Genomic DNA, 25,304 nt, shown 5'->3' on the forward strand with positions numbered 1-25,304 from the left:
CCCACGGCGCGCAGCCTTTCTGGAAATTAATATTTAAAAACAGCCGAGGACGCAGGGGAAGGTGGGGGCAGAGGCGAGGCAGGACGCACAGCACGCACGCAGGAGAAGACAGAGCCCACCGGGAGCGCGAGCGGCGGCAGCACCGCCGGCGGCCGATGTGACCCGGACCCGCGCGCCCTCGCCGCTCCGCCCGCCACCTCGATGTGGTGTCCGCCGCGCTCTCGCCCGCATCACCATGAACGCGCAGCTGACCATGGAGGCGATCGGCGAGCTGCACGCGGTGAGCCACGAGCCGGTGCCCGCCCCTGCTGACCTGCTGGGCGGCAGTCCCCACGCGCGCGGCTCCGTGGCGCACCGCGGCGGCCACCTGGCCCCCGCGCACCCGCGCTCGCTGGGCATGGCCACCCTGCTGGACGGCGGCGGCGGCGGCGACTACCACCACCACCCCCGCGGCCCCGAGCACAGCCTGGCCGGGCCCCTGCACCCCACCATGACCATGGCCTGCGAGACTCCGCCAGGTATGAGCATGCCCACCACCTACACCACGCTCACGCCGCTGCAGCCGCTGCCGCCCATCTCCACCGTGTCGGACAAGTTCCCCCACCATCACCACCACCACCATCACCACCACCACCACCCCCCGCACCACCACCAGCGCCTGGCGGGCAACGTGAGCGGCAGCTTCACCCTCATGCGCGACGAGCGCGGGCTGGCCTCCATGAACAACCTCTACACCCCCTACCACAAGGACGTGGCCGGCATGGGCCAGAGCCTCTCGCCCCTCTCCGGCTCCGGCCTGGGCGGCATCCACAACTCCCAGCAAGGGCTCCCCCACTACGCCCACCCGGGCGCCGCCATGCCCGCCGACAAGATGCTCACCCCCAACGGCTTCGAAGCCCACCACCCGGCCATGCTCGGCCGCCACGGGGAGCAGCACCTCACGCCCACCTCGGCCGGCATGGTGCCCATCAACGGCCTCCCTCCGCACCACCCCCACGCCCACCTGAACGCCCAGGGCCACGGACAGCTCCTGGGCACGGCCCGGGAGCCCAACCCCTCGGTGACCGGCACGCAAGTCAGCAATGGAAGTAATTCAGGGCAGATGGAAGAGATCAATACCAAAGAGGTGGCGCAGCGCATCACCACCGAGCTCAAACGCTACAGCATTCCCCAGGCCATCTTCGCTCAGAGGGTGCTCTGCCGCTCCCAGGGGACCCTCTCGGACCTGCTGCGCAACCCCAAACCCTGGAGCAAGCTCAAGTCCGGCCGGGAGACCTTCCGGAGGATGTGGAAGTGGCTGCAGGAGCCCGAGTTCCAGCGCATGTCGGCGCTCCGCTTAGCAGGTGAGCTGGCCGCGGAGCCGGGCGTGTGGGCCAGAGGGGACTGGAGGAAGGGCCCCCACTCTTCCTGCAGAAGGGTCTTTGGGAGGGCTGGCACTTGGCTCGGGTGCAGACGCCGCTCCTGGGGCTCCGCGCGCGGGAGTGTGATAGAGCCTCCGAGCCGAGCGGAGCGGCCTCGGCGGCTGCGGGGCACATCTGTGCTCAGGGACGGCGCAGAAGGGTCGCCCCGCCGGAGGCCGAGAGACCTCCTCCAGCCTGGCGGGACACGGGCTGTACAGGGGTCCCTGGGTCGAGCACCCGCGGTTTGGGAGGAGCGGGCGCTGAAAGCCTACCTGACGCCGCACGCTGGCGCTCGCCGTGCGCCCAGGTGCGCACCCTGCGCTGGGCTGGAGCCCGCGGACTGCCTCACCGCGCTCGGCTGCACCCGCTCCGCGGCGGCTTCTGCGCTCAGTCCCTCGGCTCCGGCAGGCTGCGCGGAACCGCGCCGTAGGGGCACAGGCCCTACGGTTCCAGCTGCGAGGCGGGGTGTGCGGTGCGACCTCTGTGGAATGCACTGCGCGCGCGGAGCCCGCCGTGGACAGGAGATGGGGGGCGCGGTGCCGAGGCCCCTGGGAGAGGGGCTGAGCGACACGAGACCTCCCAGTGGAGCCCGGGGACCGCGGTCACCTCTCTTCGTTGTCTTCCGAATGCCACTGCGGGAGGGTAGGAGTATGCCAATGACCCCAGGCTGCCGCGGGGTCTCCCGTGCCAGGCATGTGAGCCGGCTGGTTCAGAGGGAGCCGCAGCGTCCGGCTGCCTACGGGCCCGTAGGCCAAGGTACAGCGAAGCCCAGAACGGTGGCGCTGGAAACCCAGGGGGTGCCGAGACCGCCGGAGAGAAAGGCCGGCGGGGAGGTGGAGGCCCGAGCGCTGCTCGGCGGGCGCAGCGGGTTTGACTCCTGAGTCCTTGCCCGCAACCCCGTCTCGGCGCACGCTCGGGCCCAGCCTTAGCGGAGGGAAAGGTAAAAGCCTGAGTGAGGGTTTGTTAATTAACTGATCGTTCTCCATTAATTCGTCCCTGGAGAACGAGACGGTCAATCCGCTCAGAACTGGGGGCACCGAGCCATTTCGCAGTCTAAAATGAAAGCGGGAGGCGCGGCCCCCGCCCCCACCGTGTGCGCGCCAGTGAGACCGTGGGACAGGCGCGTGCCCGGCACTCAGCACGCAGCACCCGGGCCGCCGCCAGCCCGGGCGCCGGAGCCCTGGGGTCCCAGCACTGAGCCGCGTGAGCCCCGCGCTGCAGGGTTCCAGTCCGCTCGGTCCGCGGGAACGACCCACAACTGACTAGCGGAGGCGGCGCCCGCCCGGGGCCGCGGGTCACTGTCCGCTTCGCCGCGCCTGGCCGGCACCTGCCCCGCGTTGTCTGCGGCGCACTGACTTATGCCCGCCGGCAGTGCACTTCGGCGCGGGGTAGGTTCCGCCTCTTCGCGCCCGCTGGTAGGCAGTGCTTTGCCCCCGCACAGGGCGGGCCGCCAGGGGATGGGAGGGAGGTGAAGGAGAGCGGCGCCCCTCCCTCGGGAAAGTCCAGCCCCGCGGCCAGCGGGAAGGCACTCGCTCCAGACTTCAGCGCCCGCACACGCACTGCTTCCGGCCATCTGGAAGCACAGACGGCAAGTTCCCTTCCGAGGCGCCCTCGAGTGCGGCTCCCTCGGACCTCCAGGGAGCAGAGCAGACTGGCGTTGGGGAGGGGGGCACCCAGGTGCCCGATCCCACCCCCCGGGTCGCGGGCTAGATGCCGGTGCTCATGGGACCCAGGAGGACACTGGAGGGGCGCCTGCCTAGACACCTAGCAGCCTGGCAAGGCGCACTGCTCTCAGCCACGGGCTCCAGGCATTGGAAAAAGTGCAAAGTAAGAGACTCATAAGTAGGACACCCCCCCCCCGGGGACTGAGTGCCAAAACCTGGAGCCAGCGTCACCTCATTCATGAGCTTACGGGGTGACAGGGAGGGGAAGGACGTTGCCAGGGCAGGTCCGGGATGTCCTGTCAGAACCGGGCACAATGGGGTGCTGCCAGGAAAGCCACAGTCTGGTTTTAAGGCCCTAAGTAACAGGGAGCCCTCTTGCTAACGTTTTTCTCTTGTTGCCTTCTTGCTTGCTTTCAAGTGAGGTCGCTTTCTAAAAACTCTCATGGTGTCTAGCAGGACCTCGGTGCCCTGGCTGCTGGACTCGCTGAGGGACCCTGGCGCCCCCGTTCTCATGCGCAGAGCCGGGCGCTCCGCTGCGCGCACAGGAGCGCGCGTCCCAACCCCTGGAGGCCGGGCCTCGGCGCAGATTCCTAGCTTCTGGGTCCTGGGGATCCGGAGCCCTCTGCTCCAGCGATGTTTGGAAAGCGCCTTCCTTCCAGTCGCCAAATGACCTCGCAGGTGGAAGAAAGGGGAGAGGGCAGGGAAGTCTCACCAAATTAACCATCTTTAAAACGTCAGTGTGTGCCCTCCGTGTACGACTTGCCGCCGTGGCGATAAAGCACAGCGAAACCCGGCTCGCGCCGCTGTGGGGCGGAGTGGGGAGGAGACCCGCGCGGATGGGAAAGCGGGCAGATTGTTTACAAGATGCTCCGGACCGGCGTAAGAAGGGGCAGAGCACCGCAGGCCTGGGAGGAGGCAAAGAATCCCCCAGCACTGGGCAAAACGTCCCCAGCATCTGCTCTGGAGGACCCTGAGGAGGACCTCGCAGGCCTGGGGGCGGAGTCCCTGGAGACCTCCATGAGAAAGTCTGGCTCAACCCAACCTGGGCAGTGTTTGCCACGAGTGGCCTTGTGGCGAGATTGATTGATAACAGCTCCGCACAAGTCCATTTGCTTTCTGTTAATTATTTACCCCGGCCGGACATTTCAGCTGTCCCCTGGCCTCGATGGGCTGCGGGAGCCAGGCCAGGGCACAGTAGGAGGACCCAGCCCTTGGAGAGAAGCCAGGCCTGGGCGTGGGGACGCAGGAGTTGGGGGCTCCAGGTGCAGGGTGGGAAGGGAGGCTGAGCCGCATCTGGGCTCTGCAGCTGCTCTAACAAAGGGCTGGAGGGGCGCGACCAACCGTGTCGCCTGCAGCTTGGTGGAGGCCTCAACCTGCCTCCGCCCATCATGGCCAGGCCAGGGGTGGCTGAGTTCCTGCGCCTGCCCAGGGCAGTGGCCTGAGGGCCCTCGGGCACACACACACCCCAGCCCGCGTGTGGGGACTGTGGCCAGGGCCTGGCAGTCCAAGCAGGCCTCGAGGCTGAGGAGCATCACCCCTTGTGCAGTGCCCAGGGGAACCCAGGCCGGGTGGGGCGGGCACAGAAGGTGCGCACGGGGTGTGACGTAGGTGGGCAGGCGATAGACTGAGCGGCCCAAACCTGCTTGAGCCTCTAGGAGCCTGCGGCCATTGTGCAGTGAGCGTGGTGTCCGTGCAGTGAGGGTGCTCACCGGAGACGAGCCCAGCGGCCGCTCAGGAGCGCCTCCGAAGCGTGCGGAGAGGGCTGGTAGCCGGAGCTGCACTGTGTGCCCATCCCCTGGGATGGTCGGCAGTAGCTCAGTTGTGTTGTTCGGTAGCAAAGCCACCTAAGCCCACGGCCTGTGTCTCTGTCCTCAAGCTTTGAGCCTCTGTGAGTGGTGTGCCCTCACCCCCAGTTTGGGGGCTCCCTCCCACAAACCCTGACTGCCCCTCTGTAGAGGCTGTGCGCACCCCGTGTGGGCTGGCGGGGCTGGGCTCCCAGCGTATCCTGCAGTGGCCAGGGAAGGGGACACTAGATGCACCTTTGTTTTGAGAACGTCATTGTCCTGTGATTCGCGACTGCTCACTGTTTTGACAGGGAGACGGTGCGGAGGAGGAGGAGGAGGAGGAGGAGAAGCCTGTCCTGCACTCCTCCCGAGGTCCCTCACAGGGCCTGGGGTTACCCGTCTGATGGACGCATTTTTGTGCCCCTCAAAGTACTCCACAACCCTCGCCTCCCAAACAAGGTGCACGCTTGGATTTTTTTTTTTTTTTATCTGAATGATGCTTTTGCTGGTGTGTTTTATTTAAGAAAAGCCGGGTCGGTGAGGAGAAGGTGACCCAGCCGTCACAGTTCAGAGATGGGGGCCGAGGGACGCAGCGGATCAGCAGTTCCTTTGTTTTCTTGTTTCCTCTCCCAGCAAAATGACCCGAGGCAAGAGGGAGGCGGCCTAGGCCAAGGCCCGGGCCAAGCCAGGCAGCCTTTGTCTCCTGCGTGGTGGGTGGAGCAGGGTACACTATCAGGACCCTGGACAGAGCCCACTGCCTGTCACTGGTGCCCTGACAGCCCCAGGCGCTTGTGAAAAGTTGCAGTGAGAAATCGGAAATCCAAGGCTGCTATTCCAGAGTTTATGAGCGCTCGAGGCCCCGCCAAGGATAGAGGGGGGCCGGGCCGGGTCATGGCACCAATGGAGCCCGCCTGGGTCCACCCCGCTGCGGCTCTTTCCTGCCCACGCGGCTGCAGCTCCGAGTGTGCGGGCCAAGCCTGCGCACGCCGCTTATGCAGTCGAGTCCCGTCCCTGTGGGTGTGACAAGGGCTGGATCATTAGGCTAAAACGTTCAATTCCGTCCCTTTGATCAGTGCTGGGGAAAATCTATAGTCATCTCTAATCTGCGAGGTCTTTAAGGAGGTGGTTACTCGAGCTGCTTGATGTCATCATTTCCGCATTCTCGGCAAATTCAGCTCATCGGCTAGAGGCTGCTCCCCGAAGTTCTCAGAAGGAGAACTGGGTAAAGTGGATTCCTGATTTTCTCATTAAAAGAAAAAAAAATCCTCAAAGCTGATCGTGATTCACAGTTCCAAAGGGGGTTCTCCAGTGTCTGGGTCCCTGGCTTCAGTAGCAGCCACTCCTTGAAGTGGGGTGCCCTGTGCTCCCCTGGAGGCCACACGCTGGAATATTTAAGTGCACACTTGGCGTGGCAGCCAGCCGAGCAGCCTGGATGGTTGGATGGGAGGACCGGTTCGTTTCCCTGCGGGCCAGCACAGCGGGATCTCCTCCACGCTTCGGTCGACTGGCGGGAGGAGCTCACGGAGGCTGCGGCCGTTAGAGGGCCCGTCTCTCATGTTGCAGGAAAACATGCAACAAATTAAACAGGACTCTCAGCATGTCTCGGTTTAAAGGAGGTGAGTAGGCACCTTTAGGAGAAGGCACATTGTTTCCTCATGAAAAATACCAGCTTCAAAAAATAAAAAAATAAAAAAAAAAAATAAAAAAATACCAGCTTCATCCAGTGAAAAGGAAAAAAATTTCCAAAGTGAGCGAAATTAGCACACAGTCATAAATTTATTTCCAGCAGGTTTTTATTTTAGTGCCAGTGTGTTATTATGGTAGTGCTTGTACTAAATCTCCATTTCCTCCCAAGACAATAGGAGTGGGTAGGTGACCAGGCCAGTCACAGGACCGCCTGACAGTTTGAATGGAAAGACACAAATTATTTATCATAAAGTCTTGCTATGGAGCCATCTGTACACCTTCCCCCAGAAGATTTTACATTGTCCTGAAATTGAGCAAATGAGTGTGCAGAGATGTTCTTCTCCTTTGGGAGAACAGTCGGGACCCTGATGTGTCTGCCGCAGCAGTGGGCAGCAGGAGCTCGGTGAGCTGTGCACACTGTTGGGGGTGCGTGGTGGGCACGGGGAGCCTCTGCTTAGCACTTCCCATCTGTGCCACACACGGCCAGAATCACTCACAGACCTAAAAGAAGAAAGGAAGTGCAGCCTGCCTGCCTGCCTGCGCCCCAGACATCCTGATGCATTTGGAGTAAGAGCCCGTGGACTGTGGTGTGCAGGAGTCTGGTGGCCGTACCATGACTTCCCCCACACTCTCCTCAGTGAGATCAGATGGTTCCTTTGTGTATCACAGCTGGAAAACACGGATCTCCCGAGCTCAGCTTTCCTGGGTCAGAGTCGGAACCGTCTTAGCCTGCACCCCAGGCTTCTGTCACCAGTCCGGGTCCACCTGGCCTGAGGACCCAGGTGAGAAACGTCTGACTCCACGTAAGAAACGCCCAACTTACTATGCACCCGGTGCATAATAAAGTTCTTGAAATTACAGTCAGTGTGTCTTCCCTCCGGGGCTCTCAGAGAGAGTTACTTATGGAAACTTACTTCTTTTTTACTCAAGACTTAGGAGAGAGATTTTTTTATTGCTCTCCTTGCAGAAGCAGCCGGAGGGAATGGCAGGCAGTAACAGAGCTGGACGTGGAGCCCACGTCTCTCTATCCATTTGTTCACTTAAACAATTATTGATGGGCAAGACCCATCTCATTAGCTGCGCTCTGCGGCTAGGGCTGGTCCTCGGGGACCGCGCCTGGAGGAGGGCCCAAGGGCCGAGACCCGCGGTCTGCCCCGCCCTGCTGCCCTGATCTGAGATCGGGCGCCCAGGTCTGTTGGCTGTCCCAAAGAGTGCCAGTTACTCATGTCTGAGGACTGCGCGCACCCAAAAGTAGTAAATTGATGAAAACTCCACGTGTAGGTTGGCTCTGGTCCAGGGAGGAGCTTCCCGTTTCCAGGCACCGGGCTGTGCGTTGGGCGCTCAGAATCGACAGCCCCCGAAGTCACTTTCGCTTTCACATCTGGTGATGATCTCATGGTCCCAAAGAGAGGTTATCAGAAGAACACAATAAACTATGTGCTTTTCGCTGTCTTTCCTGTTGTCTCCTGCAACAGATCAATGGGGAAATTAAATAAACAAACGGGAGCAGAGCGCCACCTAGTGACTCGCGCTGGCCACGGCAAGAGGGGTGGCTAAGGCGGTTCCAGTATTGATGGAGTCACAAAAATCGTTCATTAAGGCAATTTAATCTTTGCTATTAAATGTCCTTTCAATTCATTTGGGGTAATTAAGATGCAGTTAAAGTGATTAAAGTCTAATTACTTATGCCAGACAAAGACATATTTGTCACACTAATGCGGTTAACTAAGGACTCAGAAAGAAAGTTAACGTTCACTTCAAATGATGCAACTGGAAAAATCAGTTCTTCTCGTCATTAATCCCGGGAGCTGGGTGATTATGTAACGGCACTGCCCGCGCTTCAGTAGGGGAGGCGCTGGTTCAGACAACTGCTGGGGGGGAGCTTGAGCCAGAGCCATCAGTACCCCGGCTTGCGTGTTTCCCCGGACTCACCCTCAAAGTGGTCCTCAGTGCTGGGGTCTCACCCTGACCTTCAGAGAGGGCGCCTCACAGGAAGCGCTCACTGCTCAGCTGCAGATGTGCTGGACGGAGGGATGGTTTTAGGTGGTAAACAGGTCCTCAGGCCGGAGTGCGGCCGGGCAGCAGGCGGTGGAAGCCTTGCCCTGGGCCTCCCCGCCTTGCCGGATGGGAATGGAGCCCCCGCTCAGGCTGCCCCACCCTGGCCCTCGAGCCCTCGAAGAGCACAGTGTGCAGCACACGGGTCTCTTGCGGATGTTTCTCTGCGTTCCCGTGCAAAACGCCCTTGGATTAGGGCCCCTTCGTCCCTGAAACGACTGTGCCGTAATCGCTCGCTCCCAGCTCTCAGGACAGCGTAATTATGAGGACGCACAAAGGGAGGGTGAGGTTGGACTTCATAAATCTGAGGCTTGCCTTCCACGCGACAGTGTTTCTTTAGGGACGCTCCCGGCATTTTCCTGGGTGCGATGATCAGTGAGATGATCAGGATGCTTCTCCCTAGGAGATCCAGGCCTTTTACATCTGCATTGCAGCCATGACTGTGGGGTCTGTTCTTCCTCTGTATCCCCTTGACTAGCCCCACACACATCATAAGCAAAGAAGCCAATGTCAGCAGATTCATCAGCCTTCAATCAAACAGCTCTGCCTTACGAATAAATCTGTTAATTGTTTGACTGTTGAAAGGGGTTACTAGTTTTTGGCATCGTGCTCTCTCAGTTACCAGGGAATGAAAGAAACCCTCCGGATGAAGAGTCGGCCCTGGGGACAGGTGCCTGTAATGTGCTCTCACACGGAGTCCTTAGACCGTCCTGGGCCTCTGTCTCTTGAAATGCAAAATGGGGTCTGGCCCCAGGGTCCCCCTTATGGACCCCGCATTCTGTGACTGACTGCCTTCTACCGTGACCACACGTGCCCGTGCCACAGCCCAGTGGCACCCTCGCCCCGTCTCAGTGCGGTGCTCTGTCCCGTGTTAGGACTCAGCCAGGCGTGGGCTCGGGCCCAGCTCCGCCGCCGTCTCCGCCCAGCCTCTGCCTGGAGGCCGGGAGGAAGCAGCCGGCCCGCAGCGCTGCCAGCACAGGGACTGCAGTCGGGTTTTCCTGGCACCACAAGCTGTTGGCAAAGGGGAGCCTTCCCAGGAACTCTTACCGCCCTGCCTGGAGTGGAGAGTGCCTCCGCGCGGAACCCCAGGCCAGCGTGCCTAGCACCTGGGCTTGCTCATGTACCGTCGAGACTGTGACGGTGAACCCTTCGAGCTCTCCGTGACCGCAGACAGAGCTCCACGGCACACGCGCTGGAGGCTCACCACCGCTGCTCTAGATAAAGTCCTGAGTCTCCCTGCAGCCAGGAGGAGACTCCAGAAGCATCTTTCCCAAGAGCAGCAGCCGGAAGCGGCCTCCGTGCTCACTGACCAGGGATCCGTGGATAAATAACCATGTGCTCCAATAGCACAGGAGCGCTCCGCAGCGGAAGCAGATGAGCCAGAGCTGCACACGGCAGTGCGGGTGCATTGTAGGAATGATGCTACATTTTAAACATAGACCAGTGGTAGCTGACCATGCCAGGACGGTGGCATTTCCACAAAGCTCAAAAGCAAGCAACTTGTGGTTTAGAGATGCATATATAAGTGATGAGAAGTATGACAAAACGGGGGGCTGGGGGTGCAGGCAGTTGTGAGCACTTGTGCGTGTGTGCACAGGGCCCTGAGTCCATTCCCCGCACTGCTGAAGAGGGAAAAGCAGCGCACCCTCTTGAGAGAGCCACTTGACTGCTCACCAGGCACCGAACGTCCTGGTTCTTCGCTGGGTCCTGCTCTGCTTATCTTACGTGATACGTGTTGCTTTGCAGGCAGTAAAGGCCACTTAATTGGCCATGGGGGAGGCAGAGATTGGGCCAAATAGTTTGGACCCCAGCATGATCAGATCTGTGTTGACCTTCATGCGGGTCCCGCGCGAGCTTAACCCCCGCTCCCCTAGGACTTTCGGCAGCCCATTGCAGACAGAGGGTAAGACACAGTGAAGTTTCCTCAGCTATGGAAAGGAAAGTTAGAACCCAGGGCCTCATGCGTGCTAGGCAAGCGCTCCATCACTGAGCACAGCCCCGGGCTGGTTCCCGTTCCCTGGAGCACCTGTTCCAAGGCCGTGCGCTCTGGACTGGTGCTACACTTGTCCTCGACTCCTGCTGCATTTTCTTCCACCATCTTTCTTTTCCTTCCTTCCTTCCTTTCTCTGGTGGGGGAAAAGACAATTAGCTGTTTACGTTTTTTCATTTTAGTGTGATTTTGTGTATGTGTTATGTGTTCCAGAAGGAGAAGCTCAGGTGTGATGGACTCTTTTGGTTGTTCGTTTGGTTTGGTTTTTGTTGAACTGGAAATGGAACTCAGTGCCTTCCCACTGAGCTATACCCTCAACCCATTTCTTGAGAAAAATTTGAGATGCAGTTCTGCTAAGTCACTAAATTGCATGGGCTGGGCTCAAACTTGTGAACCCCCTGCCTCAGCCTCCTGAGCACTGGGGTTGCAGGTGTGCGCCACACCACCCAGCATATGCAGGGACAGTTCTAGAGACTGGGACGATGGGTCAGACGGATCAGAAATGAAGCCGTTTCCAGGGGGACGGGCCGACACACTGTGTGCAGCGCGGGTTTCTGAGTGACCAGGAGCCAGCAAGTCTGGTTCTCCCCAGCACAGCTCCATGACGCGGCTCTGCGGCAGTGGCGCTCAGTTTTCTGGGTGTCACAGTACTCCTCCAGGGGACCAGGTCAGATTAGCGGGACAGGCAGGGGAGAATATCGTTCATGACATTTTGTGAAAAGCTTCCCAGGTGATCTAACGTAACTTCGCATTGAGAATTAGAATATTGGTACTGAGAATTTAAGAACATTTTAATTTTTTGTTTGTTTGTTTTTTGAGACAGGGTCTCCCTATGTAGCTCAAGGTGTCCTTGAACTCATTAAATAGTCCAGCTGGTCTCAAACTTGCAGTGATCCTCCTGCCTCAGCCTCCCTAGTGCTGGGATCACAGGCATAAGGAAGGAAGTCAGCATACCAGTGACCAGAGACGGTGCTGCTAGCTAAGCTAGAAATGTCTCTAGGGCTTCGACAGCGATTCCCTTGTTGCAGGTCTTTCCTGAAAGACAACTCAACGCAGGAAAGCTGCTCAAAACGTAGACCGAAGAGCTTTTTCTACCTACGGAATGGTGCCTCATTTCACCGTAATACAGAGTGTAGACACGACTGTAGCATTATTGTCTGGCCTATAGCAGATTCTGTAGGAATAACTGAAATGCAATAAACCACACACTTACAAGGCATGACTTGATGAGCGTCGATGTACACATACGTGGTAAAACCCCGTTGCGCTCTTCTCTGGGCGCCCGACCCCTTCTGCCCAGCTTCCTGCTGTCGCCGCCTAACCCCTCCCTTAGTCCCAACCTGTCTCACACGGACCTGCTTTCCGTTGTTACAAATTAAGTGGATTTTCTAGGATTTAAACAGAAGAGTACACCCCTGTGTGCCTGCCTTTTCACCCAGCAAAACCCTCTCGAGCTTTGCCCGTGTCATGGGCACCCCGGGCGCGTCCTTCTCCGCTGCCCCGTAGTCGGGGGCTGTGTCCTCGGAGCTGGTTTTCCAGCAGGTTAACTGTCGTCCCAGCACGCGGCACTCCGGCTCCGGCGTAGGTCACAGCACTGCCTTAGAAATGCTGTCTCACCATTTGTTGCAGATTTACCAAATTCAAGCACCTTGCGTCTTATTTTTATAATTTTAATTCCAATTTTGTTAAGACTACAGAGTCTCTTCTGCAGTGAAAGTACGCTATATCAGTCAAAGGAAGGGAGCACAGGACACACAAGGCACCCCTCCTGGGCTAACTCTGTGTGTCCGTGCTTTTCTATTCCCCGCTGGATGATGTACATCTTAAGACAGCATTTCCCATTATGTAGTTCAGGCTGGTCTTGAACTCACTATGCAGCCCAGCCCAGCCCCGAACTTGCCTCAGACTGGCAGTGATCCTCCTGCCTCAGCCTCCCGAGTGCTGGGATTATAGGTGTGCACCACTACACCAGCTCTATTTTGTCATTTTTAAAAACTAAATCATGTTGTTCAGCCTATGGTAGAATGTTTAAAAACACATAGAATAATGGAGACAGCATAAATCCCTCACAGGACCACCGTCCCTCCCTCCCAAATACCCTGCACAGAAATGGACTTGGTGGGTACGCAGCAGGGAGGTGTCTGCACCTCACAGGAGGCAGGCCGGAATCAGATGCCGTCCGGCTGCCAAGCACTCTGCCCTCTACTGCAGGCAGGCAAGCCGGCCCCAGATGCGCCCCTCTGTCCCCCAGTGAGCCTCATTTATTTAACCAGTCCTCATTTATTTAACCAGTCCTCTATTTTTAGGCACTTCAGTTGGTCCATGAACTGGCTAAGCAAATTGTGATGGTTTTATATTTTAGAAGTATAACTCTCATGACCTTTCCAGGATCACTGAATATTTTTGTTTTATTTTTGCTATCATTAATGACGGCGACTTGCAACACTATACGTGATTTGGTTTCCTCTTACAAAAATATTTTTCTCTCAGCATTAGTGTTCCATGTGGAGACCTTAGAAGATAGGAATATTATCACAAGAAAACAGAATCGAGTCCGTCACAGTCCCCTACCCCAAAGGTAATACCTACTTGTACATGGGGTTGTTCCCTTCTAGCTTTCTAAAAGTACATATGTAAAAAAGATTTAAATTTTTTCTTTTTCACAGTATTAAGTTTTAGAAAATTTACAGGTGAACACATCTCATGAAGTACTACTTGAAAATTATTTCAAATGGTAAAAAGTTGCAAAAACGAAAGAGAACCAAGAAAACCAGCGTGGCCTGTGCCAGGTGTTCACTCCGGCCGGCTGGGCAGCTGCCGACACTCCCCGTTTGCCTTCTCCCTCCGCGGGAGGGGTGCTGGCTGTCCCCCGAGCTGTGTGAGGGTGAGGTCAGCACGCAGGCCCGGAGCCTCAGTACTTGAGTGCTTTCCCCAAGCCTCGTGACATCCTCTCCGGTGCTCACAGCTCAGCTTTGTCACTTGACCCAGCAGGGTCCTCTGAGCCTGGTCCCCTCGGACGTCAAGGTGTGGCTGCCCCAGCTCCTCCCCGCTTTGTACCGAGCCCTTTCCCTGGTCCTCCTTGTCTGTGCCCTCCGGCCCTGGCGTGTCTGAGGAGGAAATGGCCCCTTGGCTTTTGTGTCTCCGGTGCCTTCTTGCCCAGGAGGCTGCTTGGGTGGCAGGGTGTGCTGGAGGTTACACCTGGAGCCCGCCAGGGCTGTGCCTCGATCCGCTGCAGTTAATTCCGACCACCCAGACAGTGCCGCCTGACTTCCAGGCAAAATCTCTGGGCGTGGTCCCTCCCTGTGCTAAGACGCAATCTGTGGGAGCCCCGGAGACACTGCGAAGATGCCACGCCTCCTCGCCGCTGCCCGTGGGTCTGATATCTGTTGATCCGGGCTCGATCTCATCTTCATCCCAGTGGCTTCACAGTGGTCTCCCTGTCCAGCCGTCTCCCCGTGTGTGACAGGCGGCCCCCGGCTCTCTGCAGGGAACGGCAGCCTGCCTCTTCCCTTGCTCACTCGCCGGTCACTCCGGGGTGCACTCGGGGCCTCCTCTTATCCCGCAGTGGCTGCATGTCCGTACTTCGATGCTCAGATTGTCCCAGATTGCACTGGCCCCTGTGGGAGCCCCTGTAGCCAGACTCCTAGGTCCTGGTGACACACACCCACTTTCTTTTAACTTGCTGGCATGAAAAGATGTGCTAAGCTCACTGGGTACTTACCTTGTCCCAAGCCTACAATCTGCCACTTCTTTGACGAGGTGAGGTCTCAGAGCAAGGCGATGTGGTGTTGTGTGTGCTCGTGACGTGAAGGGTCGTTGCTTTTCCAGCCTCTCAGACAAGCCAGGAAATACATGCACACTGCGCACACTCGTGTCATGCACAGTAACGTATTTGTGTGTTCTCTGCTCCAAGTGAGAACGTGATTCCTCTCTCACAGGCTCTCTCTCCCTCTCCCTCTCCCTCTCCGTCTCCTTTTCCCTCTCCCTCTCTTCTCTCTCTCTCACACACACACTTATTTGATCAGTCTAGTAATATATCTGAAAGTTTGTTTTGCTTTGCACATATTCATAAAACACATAGACCTGCTTAAGTATTTAGACAAAATTCACACTTTCTCTCTCTCTCTCTTTCTCTCTCTCTCTCTCTCTCTCTCTCTCTCTCACACACACACACACACACACACACACACACACACACACATCTGCCACAGCGTCACTCTGGAGCCTGTTAGAAATCAGACACACTGGGACAGAGCCAGGACTCTCTAGCTAGTGAGCCCTCAAAAAGATTCTAATGCATGTTAAAGTTTGCATGGCTCAAAATTCTGCAACATGCCGGGTGTAGTGGCACCCATAATCTCAGGCTGAGGCAGGAGGATCGCCGTGAGTTCAAGGCTGCCTGGGCCACGTAGTGAGACCCTGCCTCAAAAAAACAAAACAAAAAAGAAAAACCTGCAACAAGTATTTGTGTGTGTGGATGGGCCCACGTGGTGGGTGATTAGGCTTCACCGTCTGAACCTCTGCGCTCTTTGTGGGGAGAGGGTCCCACAAACCATGCTGTCCAGCACCCAGGCTCCTAGACCCCTGGCATTCTTCCTGGGCCAACCTCCTCAAATCCTGACTTCCTCCGTCTCTATTTCTTTGAGTGTTACAGGGTGATTCTTTCATTCTTGGAAAGTTTAAGATACTGAAAAATGTAAACCAGGGGCTCCAGCTTTATTGGATGTCTCAGGCACTTGGGAAACTTATTTTAAATGTGAGTGCCGTGCTCAGAATCCAATGCAGGGGGTCTAGGCTGGGGTTCTGGAGGGAGGCCTACGTCAAGTAAGCTGCTCCCAGGTGACCTTGCCATGTCTGACCATACTCTGAGGGGGCCTCTGGTGTCCAGACCCTCCGTCCTCGGTGTGCCCTGGCTGGCAGCTGGCCTCCCAGGCCCCCCCTGACTGCCAAGTCAGCATCTTCACCTTAACGAACCATCCAGGATTAAGTGTGAGTGGGGCCGGCCTGTAATCCCAACACCCTGGGAAGCAGAGGCAGGAGGATTGCAAATTCCAGCCTGCCTGGGCAATTTAGCAATGTAGCAAGACTCTGACTGAATGAAAAAACAGCTAGAGAGGGGCTTGGTTCACTCCCCAGGGCGTGTCGGGGGCGGGGCACAGTTAGGGTCACCTGGGGGCTCTGCCGGGCTGAGGTGCCTTGTGGGCCAAAAGGTCAGCACCTGGTGTTTCCCTGGAGCAAGACCCCGCCCTGAGCTCCCGAGCCTGGGCTGCGGCTGGCCCAGCAGCCCCACCGGCAGGAGGAAGGGTGAGCCCCTCGCCGGGGCCTAAGTGCCAGGAGCCAGAGGTCCCCAGAGCGAGAGCCCAGTGGCTTGGCAGAGAAGCTCAGTGCCAGAGAGAAGGAAGTGAAGAGGCACATTCCGTTTATTTGCCAAGCATTGTTCCCCCAGGGCCTTCACCCGCTGAATTTTGATTTCTCCCCAGCTCTTCGCAGGATCTCATTAAGCTGTTGTTACTGCTCCACGGCGCAGGCTGCCGGTAGGGGCCGTCCTTCCCCGTAACTCTCCCCTCCTCGGTATCCAGCCAGGTCACACTGGCCACAGCGGCCGCCGGATGCAGCTGGGAAGGTGTGGACAGCGCTCTTGCCCTCTGTGCCTGGTCCCCACCTGGGCACTGTGCCCTGTGGCAGAGAGGGCTGGGTTCCTTTCCGTGTCCCCCTGCACCCCCCTCAAGCTTTCCCCAGCCTGCTTCCTGCCGGCCCCCAGCCACCCTCTGCCCGTCCAGGGGACAGAACAGAACGGCAGCCCAGCCTCCTCAGCCACTTTCAGAGAGTACCCAGTGTCACGTCAGAAAAGCACCCGCCCTGTCGGCTACTCACATGACGACAGGCCTGTCACTGAATCTGATATCACAGCGTGGCTGGAGGGACTAGCTGTATTTTTTATGGAACCACATCCAACCTATTTATCCAGTAAGGATGCTAAGTGTGCAAAGGAAGTAATCCAGAGTCCATTCTGATGGACAGTCGGAGAGGGCGTGGGCCGTGACTGACCACTCCCAGGAAGGGGCTGCCCACGGTGGAGAAGCTCAGCGGACAGGAGGAGCCTGGACTCGGCGCTGGTGAGCCCTGAAGAGGAGAGAGGAAGGCGGCAGGGTGCAGAGGCGCACGCGTGAGGAGTGAAAGTGTGAACACCCACGGTGTGTCTGCCCACAGCTGCGGCGCCCTGGCTGGCGTGCCAAGGCCATGAGGGCAGCAGCTGGGCAGGACGGCTGGGCAGAGCATCCTGGGCTCGCTGTGTGAGACGCTGGAGAAGCTAACGGGAGGTCACAGGTCACCAGCAGGACAGCGCGCACAGCTCCATTCCGCAGACAACTTTCCAGAAATGCAAAGAAGAGCAAACTTCATTAATTTGAAATTAATTGCAGAAACTGTCGGGTGACTTAGTGGAAAGTCGAAATTGCAGATGATTTCTAAAGGAATTCTATTTCATAACTTCCAGTTGCTGTGGATGTTATGAAGTAATATATGCAGCTATTAATTATAGAAATGGGATCAATAAACTTTACAATTCACAATAGGCCTGTGTGAGGTGAAAATGCGTAGTAAGCACATAATTCATTGGGGGCGCTGTCTGTGCTGCCTGGAGTGTGGCGTGATCGTCCTAACTGGGGCGTCTGTGGTGCGTAGTTCCAATTATGGGGTGCGAACCACTGGGGATCTTCGTCCAGTGTGGGATTCTGATATATGCAAACCCTCGCAGATGAGGCATTAGCAGAAGTATAAGAATTTAGAAATCAATATTCGCCGTCTTTATTTTAGAAATCAGAATGCTCGAGCTGACCTTGCAGTGGAGAACAGGGTTGCCCTCAGCCCCGCCCTGCCCCCCGGCTCCCCTGAAGTCACAGCTGGAGTAAAGGCCTGGGCTGGCCGGAGTCCCCACGCGTGTGCCTCTAGCCAGTGCCCCAGACACGTGTGCGTGAGGGGAGGTGAGCAGCCAGGGGCCAAGGCCAGCAGCGTCCCTGGGGTGTGACAGTCACTCCACGGGGCAGCTCATGCCACAGAAGACAAGGAGAAAGCGAGGAACATGTTAGTGGGGGAAGGAACTAAGATACCCGAGGGGCCCACACGAAGTGGTGACTCCCCGGGCCCCATCTGTGCCGAGGACCCCTTGGGAGCACCCGCTCCAGTCTTAGACCCTCCTTCTGCTGGGCAGCCTGCAGCCCCAGTGATTTGCTGGCTGAGGGAGGATTTGGGGGTCCGTCCTGGGCAGTGCTCACGCAGCAGACGAGGCCAGGAAGCGGGGAGAGGTCAAGGACAGCCTCTCTGGCCTTCCGCCAGAGCCCCCACCCAGCTCCCTCGGCCACACCGGGCCAGCTGGGCCCTGCTCCCAGGACACTAGCGTCACTCTGCTCCCTGTGCCCGCATCGTGGACGGCTGGCCCTGGTGCTGTCCCCAGCGCTGCCCAAACACTCCCCCTCTTCCCTCCATCCAGCCCTGCTGGTGGCAGACAGCACCCTCCCAGCCACACAGACACGGCCCTGGCTGACAACCAGCCCTGCCCTGCCCTGCCGGTCCCCATCCTGGGGACCGCCGTGTGCCCACAGGCAGGTCACCTGACCTCTCCGGCCGTCCACCTCCAGCCAAGGGGCTGACGCCCATTCATACCCCCCGAGCCGCACGGCATCGCAGGAGGCTTTCTGGGCTGTTTCAGCAGGGGGAGCCCATGACGGTTCCCGCAGGGGAGTCCACGCCTGGCGTGTTCCGTGCCCACGTTACCCTGGCTGCCCACAAGTCCCAGACAGGCAACAAAACCAGCTTAACCCGCTGGGTCCTGCAGAGCTGTGTGGGCCTCACCCCATCCACAGTGTCACCACTCCCCAGCAGCCTGGAGTGTCTGCCCCTCGCATCAGCTGCCCCTCACATCAGCCAGAACTCACGGCGGCTTTACTCGTGGCACACGGCTGTGTGCTCACCTGCACGCGTGTGGGTTCACGTCGTCGTCCCCTGGAGCTGACTCTGACAGGCAGCGTCAGCTGAAAAGGAGGTCCGCAGAGCTCAGGGGGCACGAGCAGGGGCCGCCTCGCGTCCCTGTTGCCAGCCGGGCCTCCTCGGGCTCAGCAGGGTGCGGGCAGAGGGTCACGTGCGCGCCCAGCTGCTGCTCTCCGAAACCGCAGTTTGGAAATGGTGTGCGTGCCGTGCCGCGTGCTGGCCTTGGTGTGGTCTCAGGCGGTGCGGCCACTGTCACCGTCAACCTGGGAGTGTCTACCTCCATCACCGCAGGAAGCCACACGGTTAGCGGTCACTGACCTGGCTCGAAGGACTGTCTCTCCCGCTGTTCGTGGAGCCTTCGAAGGCCCCTGTATCCCCAGCTTGAGTAGATGTGTGGGCTGGGCCGCTGAGGCCAAGTCTGCTGCCGTCCTGGTGGGCATCTGGGGTCACCTGTCCCCGAGCTCGGGGCAGAGAGCGGCCGCCGTATGCCTGCCAGGCAGCTGGCCCTGCCCCGCCCAGGCTGAGGGGAGCCAACCCCACAGTTCACCTGGCCAGGGCTGCCTGGGCCTGTTTTCAGCCTCCCCCTTGGCTTTCCGGGGCTGGAGATTGGGCCTTTAGATGGCAGGACGGGCTCGGGCCTCCTGAACTCAGCATGACCCCCGACTGCTCTCCGGCTGGGGCAGTTGTGTGGAGGCGGGGCGCAGGGCCGGTTTGTAGACCCCCAGCCCTGAGTCGCTTTGACTCAGCCCAGCCTGGCGGCCCCGGACACAGTCCTGCGGCCGCTCCTGGGGGGCTCTGTGTAGACCTAGAGGCTGGGGCTGTCCCCGCTTTCCTTCCGGTGGCACTCGGGCTGTGACAGTTTGGTAGTCATTGTTCCCAGGCTCCACCCTGGTCTTGGGCTCCCTTGCGGCCGTGCTAGCCCCTCCCGGGGACCCGAAACCAGCCAGAAGTTTCTAAAGGACCTTGACAAATGAGGCACAGGAGAGACTGCATTACGGCGCCCCTTCCCGGTCAAGCAGACCCGGTGATCTGCTCACGAGCAGGGCTCGTGCTCCCTCTTCCCCTCCTTCTGCTGGCCTCCCCTTCCCATCCGGGTGTGGCCGGGAGGCGTGGGGCTGGCCCTGGAGAGGCAGTGTGCCCTTCACCTCCTCACCTTCTGCTGCACAGAAGCCAGCAGCCCCGCAGGTCCACACGGCCCGCTGCTTCCTGGGGCGGCACTGCAGGCGCTGGCACCGGCCCAAAGAGGGGCTGCACGCACATGGAAGGGACTGGACGTGCCTCAGTCGAATCCCTTTTACCAGAAGGAGCCAGACCTAGCTTGGCCAACAGAGTAACCCAGTCACCTGACTCATAAACGACAGGACCGGAAGCACAGCCCCATCTCTGAGAGCTGACGCTTTCTCCTGGGTGTGGGGACACCAGGATGGGGACACTTGAGCACACCTGGCCCCAGGGACTTTCATCGGCCGCAGGCCAGCGCTTGGTCCTCATCTGCAGACCCAGAACAAAAACACCCAGAGCATCAGGAAGGCTAAACAAAGTGCCACAGCTGTGCAGGGGCCTGCTGTGTGCCCTGCCTGGGCCGCACTGAGTGAAGAGGAAGATATGTAAAATACAGAACAGGGTTCATGTATGCACCTGGCAAGATGTCCTCTGTTTCTTAATATTATCTTTATTAGAATGTTAAAAAGAAGGACAACATACACTGCAAACTAGTGACTTGGGCCAGGGATGTAGCTCAGCAGCACAAGCGCCTGCCTGGCAAGTGCAAGGTCCTGAGTTCGGTTCCCATTACCAAAAAAAAACTAGTGGCTGTCTGACCTGATCTGGTTCGGTGGGCGCGGTTGCCCAGGTGTAATGATTGAGCAAGAAAACTTACACTTCTGTGTCTGCTTAGTAATAGCAGCTGTCTTCACAGCGCACACACACAGGGAGGCCGAGGCACCGTGCCGGGGACACACACGTGTGACCTGTGACCTGCGTGGTCTGGGTTTGACCACGAGTCAGGTGAGAAGGCGGAGTTAGGGCTGCCCTGGGCCCTCCTCTAACCACCCAACAGCCACAAACACTACCACTAAGAATCACACAGTGTCCAAACCTGACAGTCTTGGGGGACACTTCACCAGCTGCCCAGGGCCCCACGCATCCTGTGGGCCAAAAGTTGGACACAAGTGTAGTCTAAAAATTTCATGCAAAAGTAGAAACCTGGTTTAAACGAGTTCAAAATAACTGTGGCTCGGTGGCTGTGAGCCCTGGGGGGACCAAGGCTCACCTGGTGGTGGCGGAGCGGGCGACGGTTTCATTGCGGAAGCTCATAAGAGGGCAGGGGAGCGTCGGTCTGTCTCTGCTGCCAGGTGAGGTGCAGGACGACAGGCTAGAAGCAGAGACCTTGCTTGCTCTTTTTCCCAAACCTGGAGAGGACGGAGACGGTACGGCGGGAGAGTTGGCCGTGGCCGTAGATTCCGAGAGAGGGGAGAGTGACGTGGAAGTTGTGTAGCAGACTCGAGACCACAGCAGGGGCTGCAGCTGTGCACGGGAACTTCCGAGCCCGAGTGGGCCCTGGGACACGGCCTGCTCCTGTCACAAGGTCCGCGTCACTGCCTGTTTCGTGTCTTAGTCACAGCCCTTTTCCTCAGCTTGGATGATGGACTTCCTTCCCCAGGACACTTAGTCCTCCACCCTTGATCTCACCTCCTGAAGTCCCCAGACATGAGTGAAATGGACACAGATCTTCTGCCGGAGCACAGTACACACGGCCTGGAGTCCAGCTGCCAGCGGAGTCCTCTCTCCAGCCGACACCTTGGAGCCGCGCTCCAGCCTGCAGACGTCGACTTCTGGTCTCCAGAGCTCCCAGCAGTGCTGCGGGTCAAGTTCCGCCTGCAGCATTCCAGAGCTTCTCCAGCCTGTGTCTCCAAACCCTTCCAAACGCCGCCAGGGAACCAGTCCCAGAGGCTCTCGGGCCACGGGTCGCAGGGCAGCATGGCAGCAGCGACCCCCGCTCTGGCACCAAAACCTGCCGTGGTCACTGTCTTCATCACTCAACAAAACACTCGGCAGCCACAGCTTACAGGAGGTTTATTTTGGCCAGCCCGAGGCAGGATGGCCGTGCACGGGGCCTGGCGGAGGAGAGCTGCTCACAGCGTGGAAGACAGGAAGCGGGGTGAGGTGAAGGGGGAGCCGGGGAAAGAGAGGTGCACCCCCGGGCCATGCCCCCAGCAATCCCCTCTTCTGACAGGCCCCCACAAGCTATGAGCCCCCATAGCCCCATGACCATCCAGAAACCCGGCCTGTGAGCACAGGAGGCCCTTGGGGACCTCCTCACACAGCCATACAGTTGGTTTCCGATTTCCATCTGTCCTGGACCAGCCTTTCCGAGAATATGATGAAAAAAAGTGTTTTAGTAGAAAGATAATGGCACCTCCGATCACAGCAGCACCTCGCTCCCTGCTGTCGCTCCCCTGCTCTGATCTTGCTGCAGTCGGGAGCAGCTCACTGCCCAGTGCAGGTCTCCAGTTACACCCGGAAATGCAGCTCTAACAGGAGAGAAATCCCCGAGTCGACAGTTCTGTGACCGAAGAAGCTGGGGGTCCCGTAAGCTAGAGAAGGCGGTTGACTTTCCCGTACTAACGGCTCTGAAGAAGTCCTGCGTTAGAGAAACGTGTCACTTAACACAGTATTCCCAAGCTGCCTTGATCTCGCAACTCACCGCTCACAGAGTCCTTTCAGAGTCCTGCAGATCTCCCTCCCTCCATCCCTCCTTCCTTTCATTGTTTTGTTTTGTTTTGTTTTTCCTCTCTTTCTTTGCAGTACGGGAGATTGAACCCAGGGCCTTGACTCTGAGCTGCATCCCCAACTTTTACAATTTTTTATTTTGAGACAAGGTCACACTAAGTCACTAAACTGCCCAGGCTGGCGCGGGGCTCAAACTTCGGATCCTCCTGGCTCAGCCTCCCTCGGTGCTGGGTTACGGGCGTGCACCGCCACACTCTCTGGATTCGTTTCTTGAACCACGCTCGGCTCCGCCGCGGCCACGGTGGGTGAAGGACACCGCCAGCCAGGCCTGCCGCGGAGGCCTCTGCGCTCTGCCGCAGCCCCATTTCTTCCCTCCGTCCCTGTCACGCACAGCCGCGGCTGCACCGCCCTTTAAGCTGCCTCTGCCCTCTGCGCCGTGGGCACCCGCGCCCTCCGTGTCGCGCTGGCCACTTGTCACAGAGGAGCCCCCCACGGACTCCCTGCTCCTCAGTCTTGCCCACCTCCGCAGCACCCATCCTCAGGCCTGGCACGCCGGACGGGCCTCACAGGAAGCACTGCGCACACAGCCCCTGCCTGGCGTCCCCAGCAGTGGCGCTTGCCCTCGGTCGCCTCTCCTCTCTCCCTGCATGCTGTGTGGACCCCAGCCCCCTCCTCGGCAGTTCTCCCTCAGCGTGGCCGACCCTCATCCAGGCTCTCCCGGAGGCCCCACAGCGACGGTCCTGCGGAAGCTGCTGGAAGCACAGCCCTTTCCTGCGGTTCGCCTCTCCTCTGCCCCTCCGGTCGCCGGGACTGCGGATGGCTGTCGTCGGTCTCCTCACCCCATTCTCTGCTCTTACTTGGCAGCCGAACCATCCACGGGGTTCTCTCCAGATGTGGCCACATCTGCTTGCTCGGTCGCCACTCCCAACAGCCACGTGGGATCCAAGGTCCCCCCTCAGCCCCGCCACAGGACGCAGCCAGGCCCCAACCAGGTCGCGGCACCGTGGCGTGCTCAGCGCTGGAGGCCTGGGCAGCAGCTTCCCGACCGAAGCACCCGAGAGACGTCACAGACAGACAGCCACCCGAGACGGGCGCAGGGCTGAGTGAAGGGGGGAAGCAGAGGACCTGCCCGCGCTCCTGAAGTCGAGAGGAGGCCACTTGTCATCGGCTTCCCTAGATGTCCTGCACCCACCGTCTTTCCAGAGGGCCTCTGAGGGGCCCTTACCCCTTGATGCCATTTGGAAAATGCCGCCTGGGCAGCTGCAGCCCGTGGGTCCCCTGAGGACCAGCACAAAGCCATCCGGAGCAGGTGAGACAGCCTCTCCCGGCCTTCCTTCAGCACTGCCCTGGCGTGGTGGACAGATCTAGCAGGCGGACACCTGAACTTCATCCGACGCAGAAGTCACCGCTGCCCTCGGAAACGGCCAGTGCGCCTGTCTAGCCCAAAGCCAACGCTGAACTCTGCTCTCCCAGCCCCGTGTCCCTGAGGGCTCCAGTTTTATCTCCTGAAAGTGTTTCTCCGCCTTCCTGGGGGCCCATGATCGTGTTTCCTGGCTGGCTTCGCTGTTACGTCAGGTTTTCTGAGACTGGCAGATCAGGGCCTTGGTGTTGGCTGTAGGCGACAGGGGAGACGTCCGTGGAGCTGCTGTGGATTTGGAAGGGTGACCTCAGCCGCACACAGGTGCTGTGGCCCGGGTGACTCTTCAGAGTGTCCCCTCCCCGGTGCCGGCCGGGGGTCACCAGCCCCCTGCATCCCCACATCTCCCTGGCCTCTTGTCTCCTGGTGTGCGCAGCCCCTCCCCCTCGCTGGGTGGCACAGCCTTTGGCCAAGGGGTTTCCACAGTGGATCTCGGTGGGAGCAGCCAGCCACCGCTTTCCCAGCAGCTGTGGGCCTGAGCGCCCCAGTGCCCGTCACCTCCAGCTCTGCCCGCCACCACCGCCGGAGGGACTCACTGAGCCCACGTTGGACCACACTTCGGCCTTGCCCCGAGCCGCCCGTCACCCACTTCCCTCCGCCAGCCTCCTTGCCGCGTCTGGGCCGCCGGCCCCAGCCGGCCTGCAGTCCCTGTCCTGCATACCTGTGGCCCCTTTGCGCGCGAGACCCACTTCCTGTCCAGCAAACCTGCAGCACCTCTGTCCCCTCACAGCCCCTGGAGAGCTGGCACCCTGCTGCCACACCTGGCCCGACGGTGTGAGTGAGTGACCAGGAAGCGCGGGCACGGGCACTGCCCAGCTTACTTGGGGACCTGACCCAGCCCCGCATGCTGAGCACCTGCTGCCACCAGGCTGCTGCCACTGAGCGCCAGCCTCTGACACGTCTTTTGCTCAGGAGCGTGCACTGGTTGCAGAAGCATCCTGGAGACCCTCTGCCTGGACTCCAAAGACTGGAGGCGTCTTCAGCTTCCGCTGCTGCTCTGAGCGTGTCCAGGGCTGAGCCAGTGTGCTCAAGTGGACCCTGGGGTGTGGAACCCAGGCAGCAGGTGAGGCGTGGGGGCCCCGGGACTGTTCTAGCCGGTGGCACCACTCTCGCTGTGGGGTGGGAGATGGCGCGGCTGTCCCCTGTGGCTGTGTTAGGCCAAGAGCGGCGCCCCGCGCCGTGGGAGTCGGGGCGCAGCTGTTCTAACACCACCTGGGCGTGGGGATGCGGCTGACAGTGCGGCCCCGGGTGCCCTGAGGTGGGCAGGGCTGACGGGGGCAGCCTGGAGAGGAGTGGAGAGGCCGAGCCACCGCCAGGGCGTGTGCAGGGTTCAGGACAGGCGCCCTGGGACAGCCGGGGGCCAGGAGGGGACATGGGGGACCTCCCAGGGAGGACTGCGGGCCGGCTGGGGAGGGCCACAGACACGGGCTCGTGGGGGCAGGCCTTCCGGAACGCAGTAAAACTGGGGAAACAGAGCAGTTGTTGTCAGGCGTTTACGCCGTCAGCTGGACTGGGCATTCTGGCCGCAGCAGCAGACTGCAAACCCTCTGAGGGCCACAGTCAGCTCCTGCTGATACGTGAGGCGTGGTC

General features: G+C 59.3%; 1 protein-coding gene across 1 annotated transcript in view; it reads left to right on the forward strand.

Annotated features, from left to right (window-relative positions):
- The first annotated feature begins 18 nt into the window (after positions 1-18).
- The window catches only part of Onecut1 (one cut homeobox 1), a 33,273-nt gene continuing 7,987 nt past the window's right edge, over positions 19-25,304 (forward strand). Inside the window, exon 1 of the mRNA XM_005376627.2 lies at positions 19-1,343. Within this exon, the coding sequence (XP_005376684.1) occupies positions 236-1,343 (1,108 nt within the window). The 5' untranslated portion in view covers positions 19-235. The remainder of the gene's footprint in view (positions 1,344-25,304) is intronic.

The sequence above is a fragment of the Chinchilla lanigera genome, unplaced genomic scaffold (genome assembly GCF_000276665.1).
Source record: "Chinchilla lanigera isolate Chin_1 unplaced genomic scaffold, ChiLan1.0 scaffold00008, whole genome shotgun sequence".
Classification (NCBI taxonomy): Eukaryota; Metazoa; Chordata; class Mammalia; order Rodentia; family Chinchillidae; genus Chinchilla; species Chinchilla lanigera.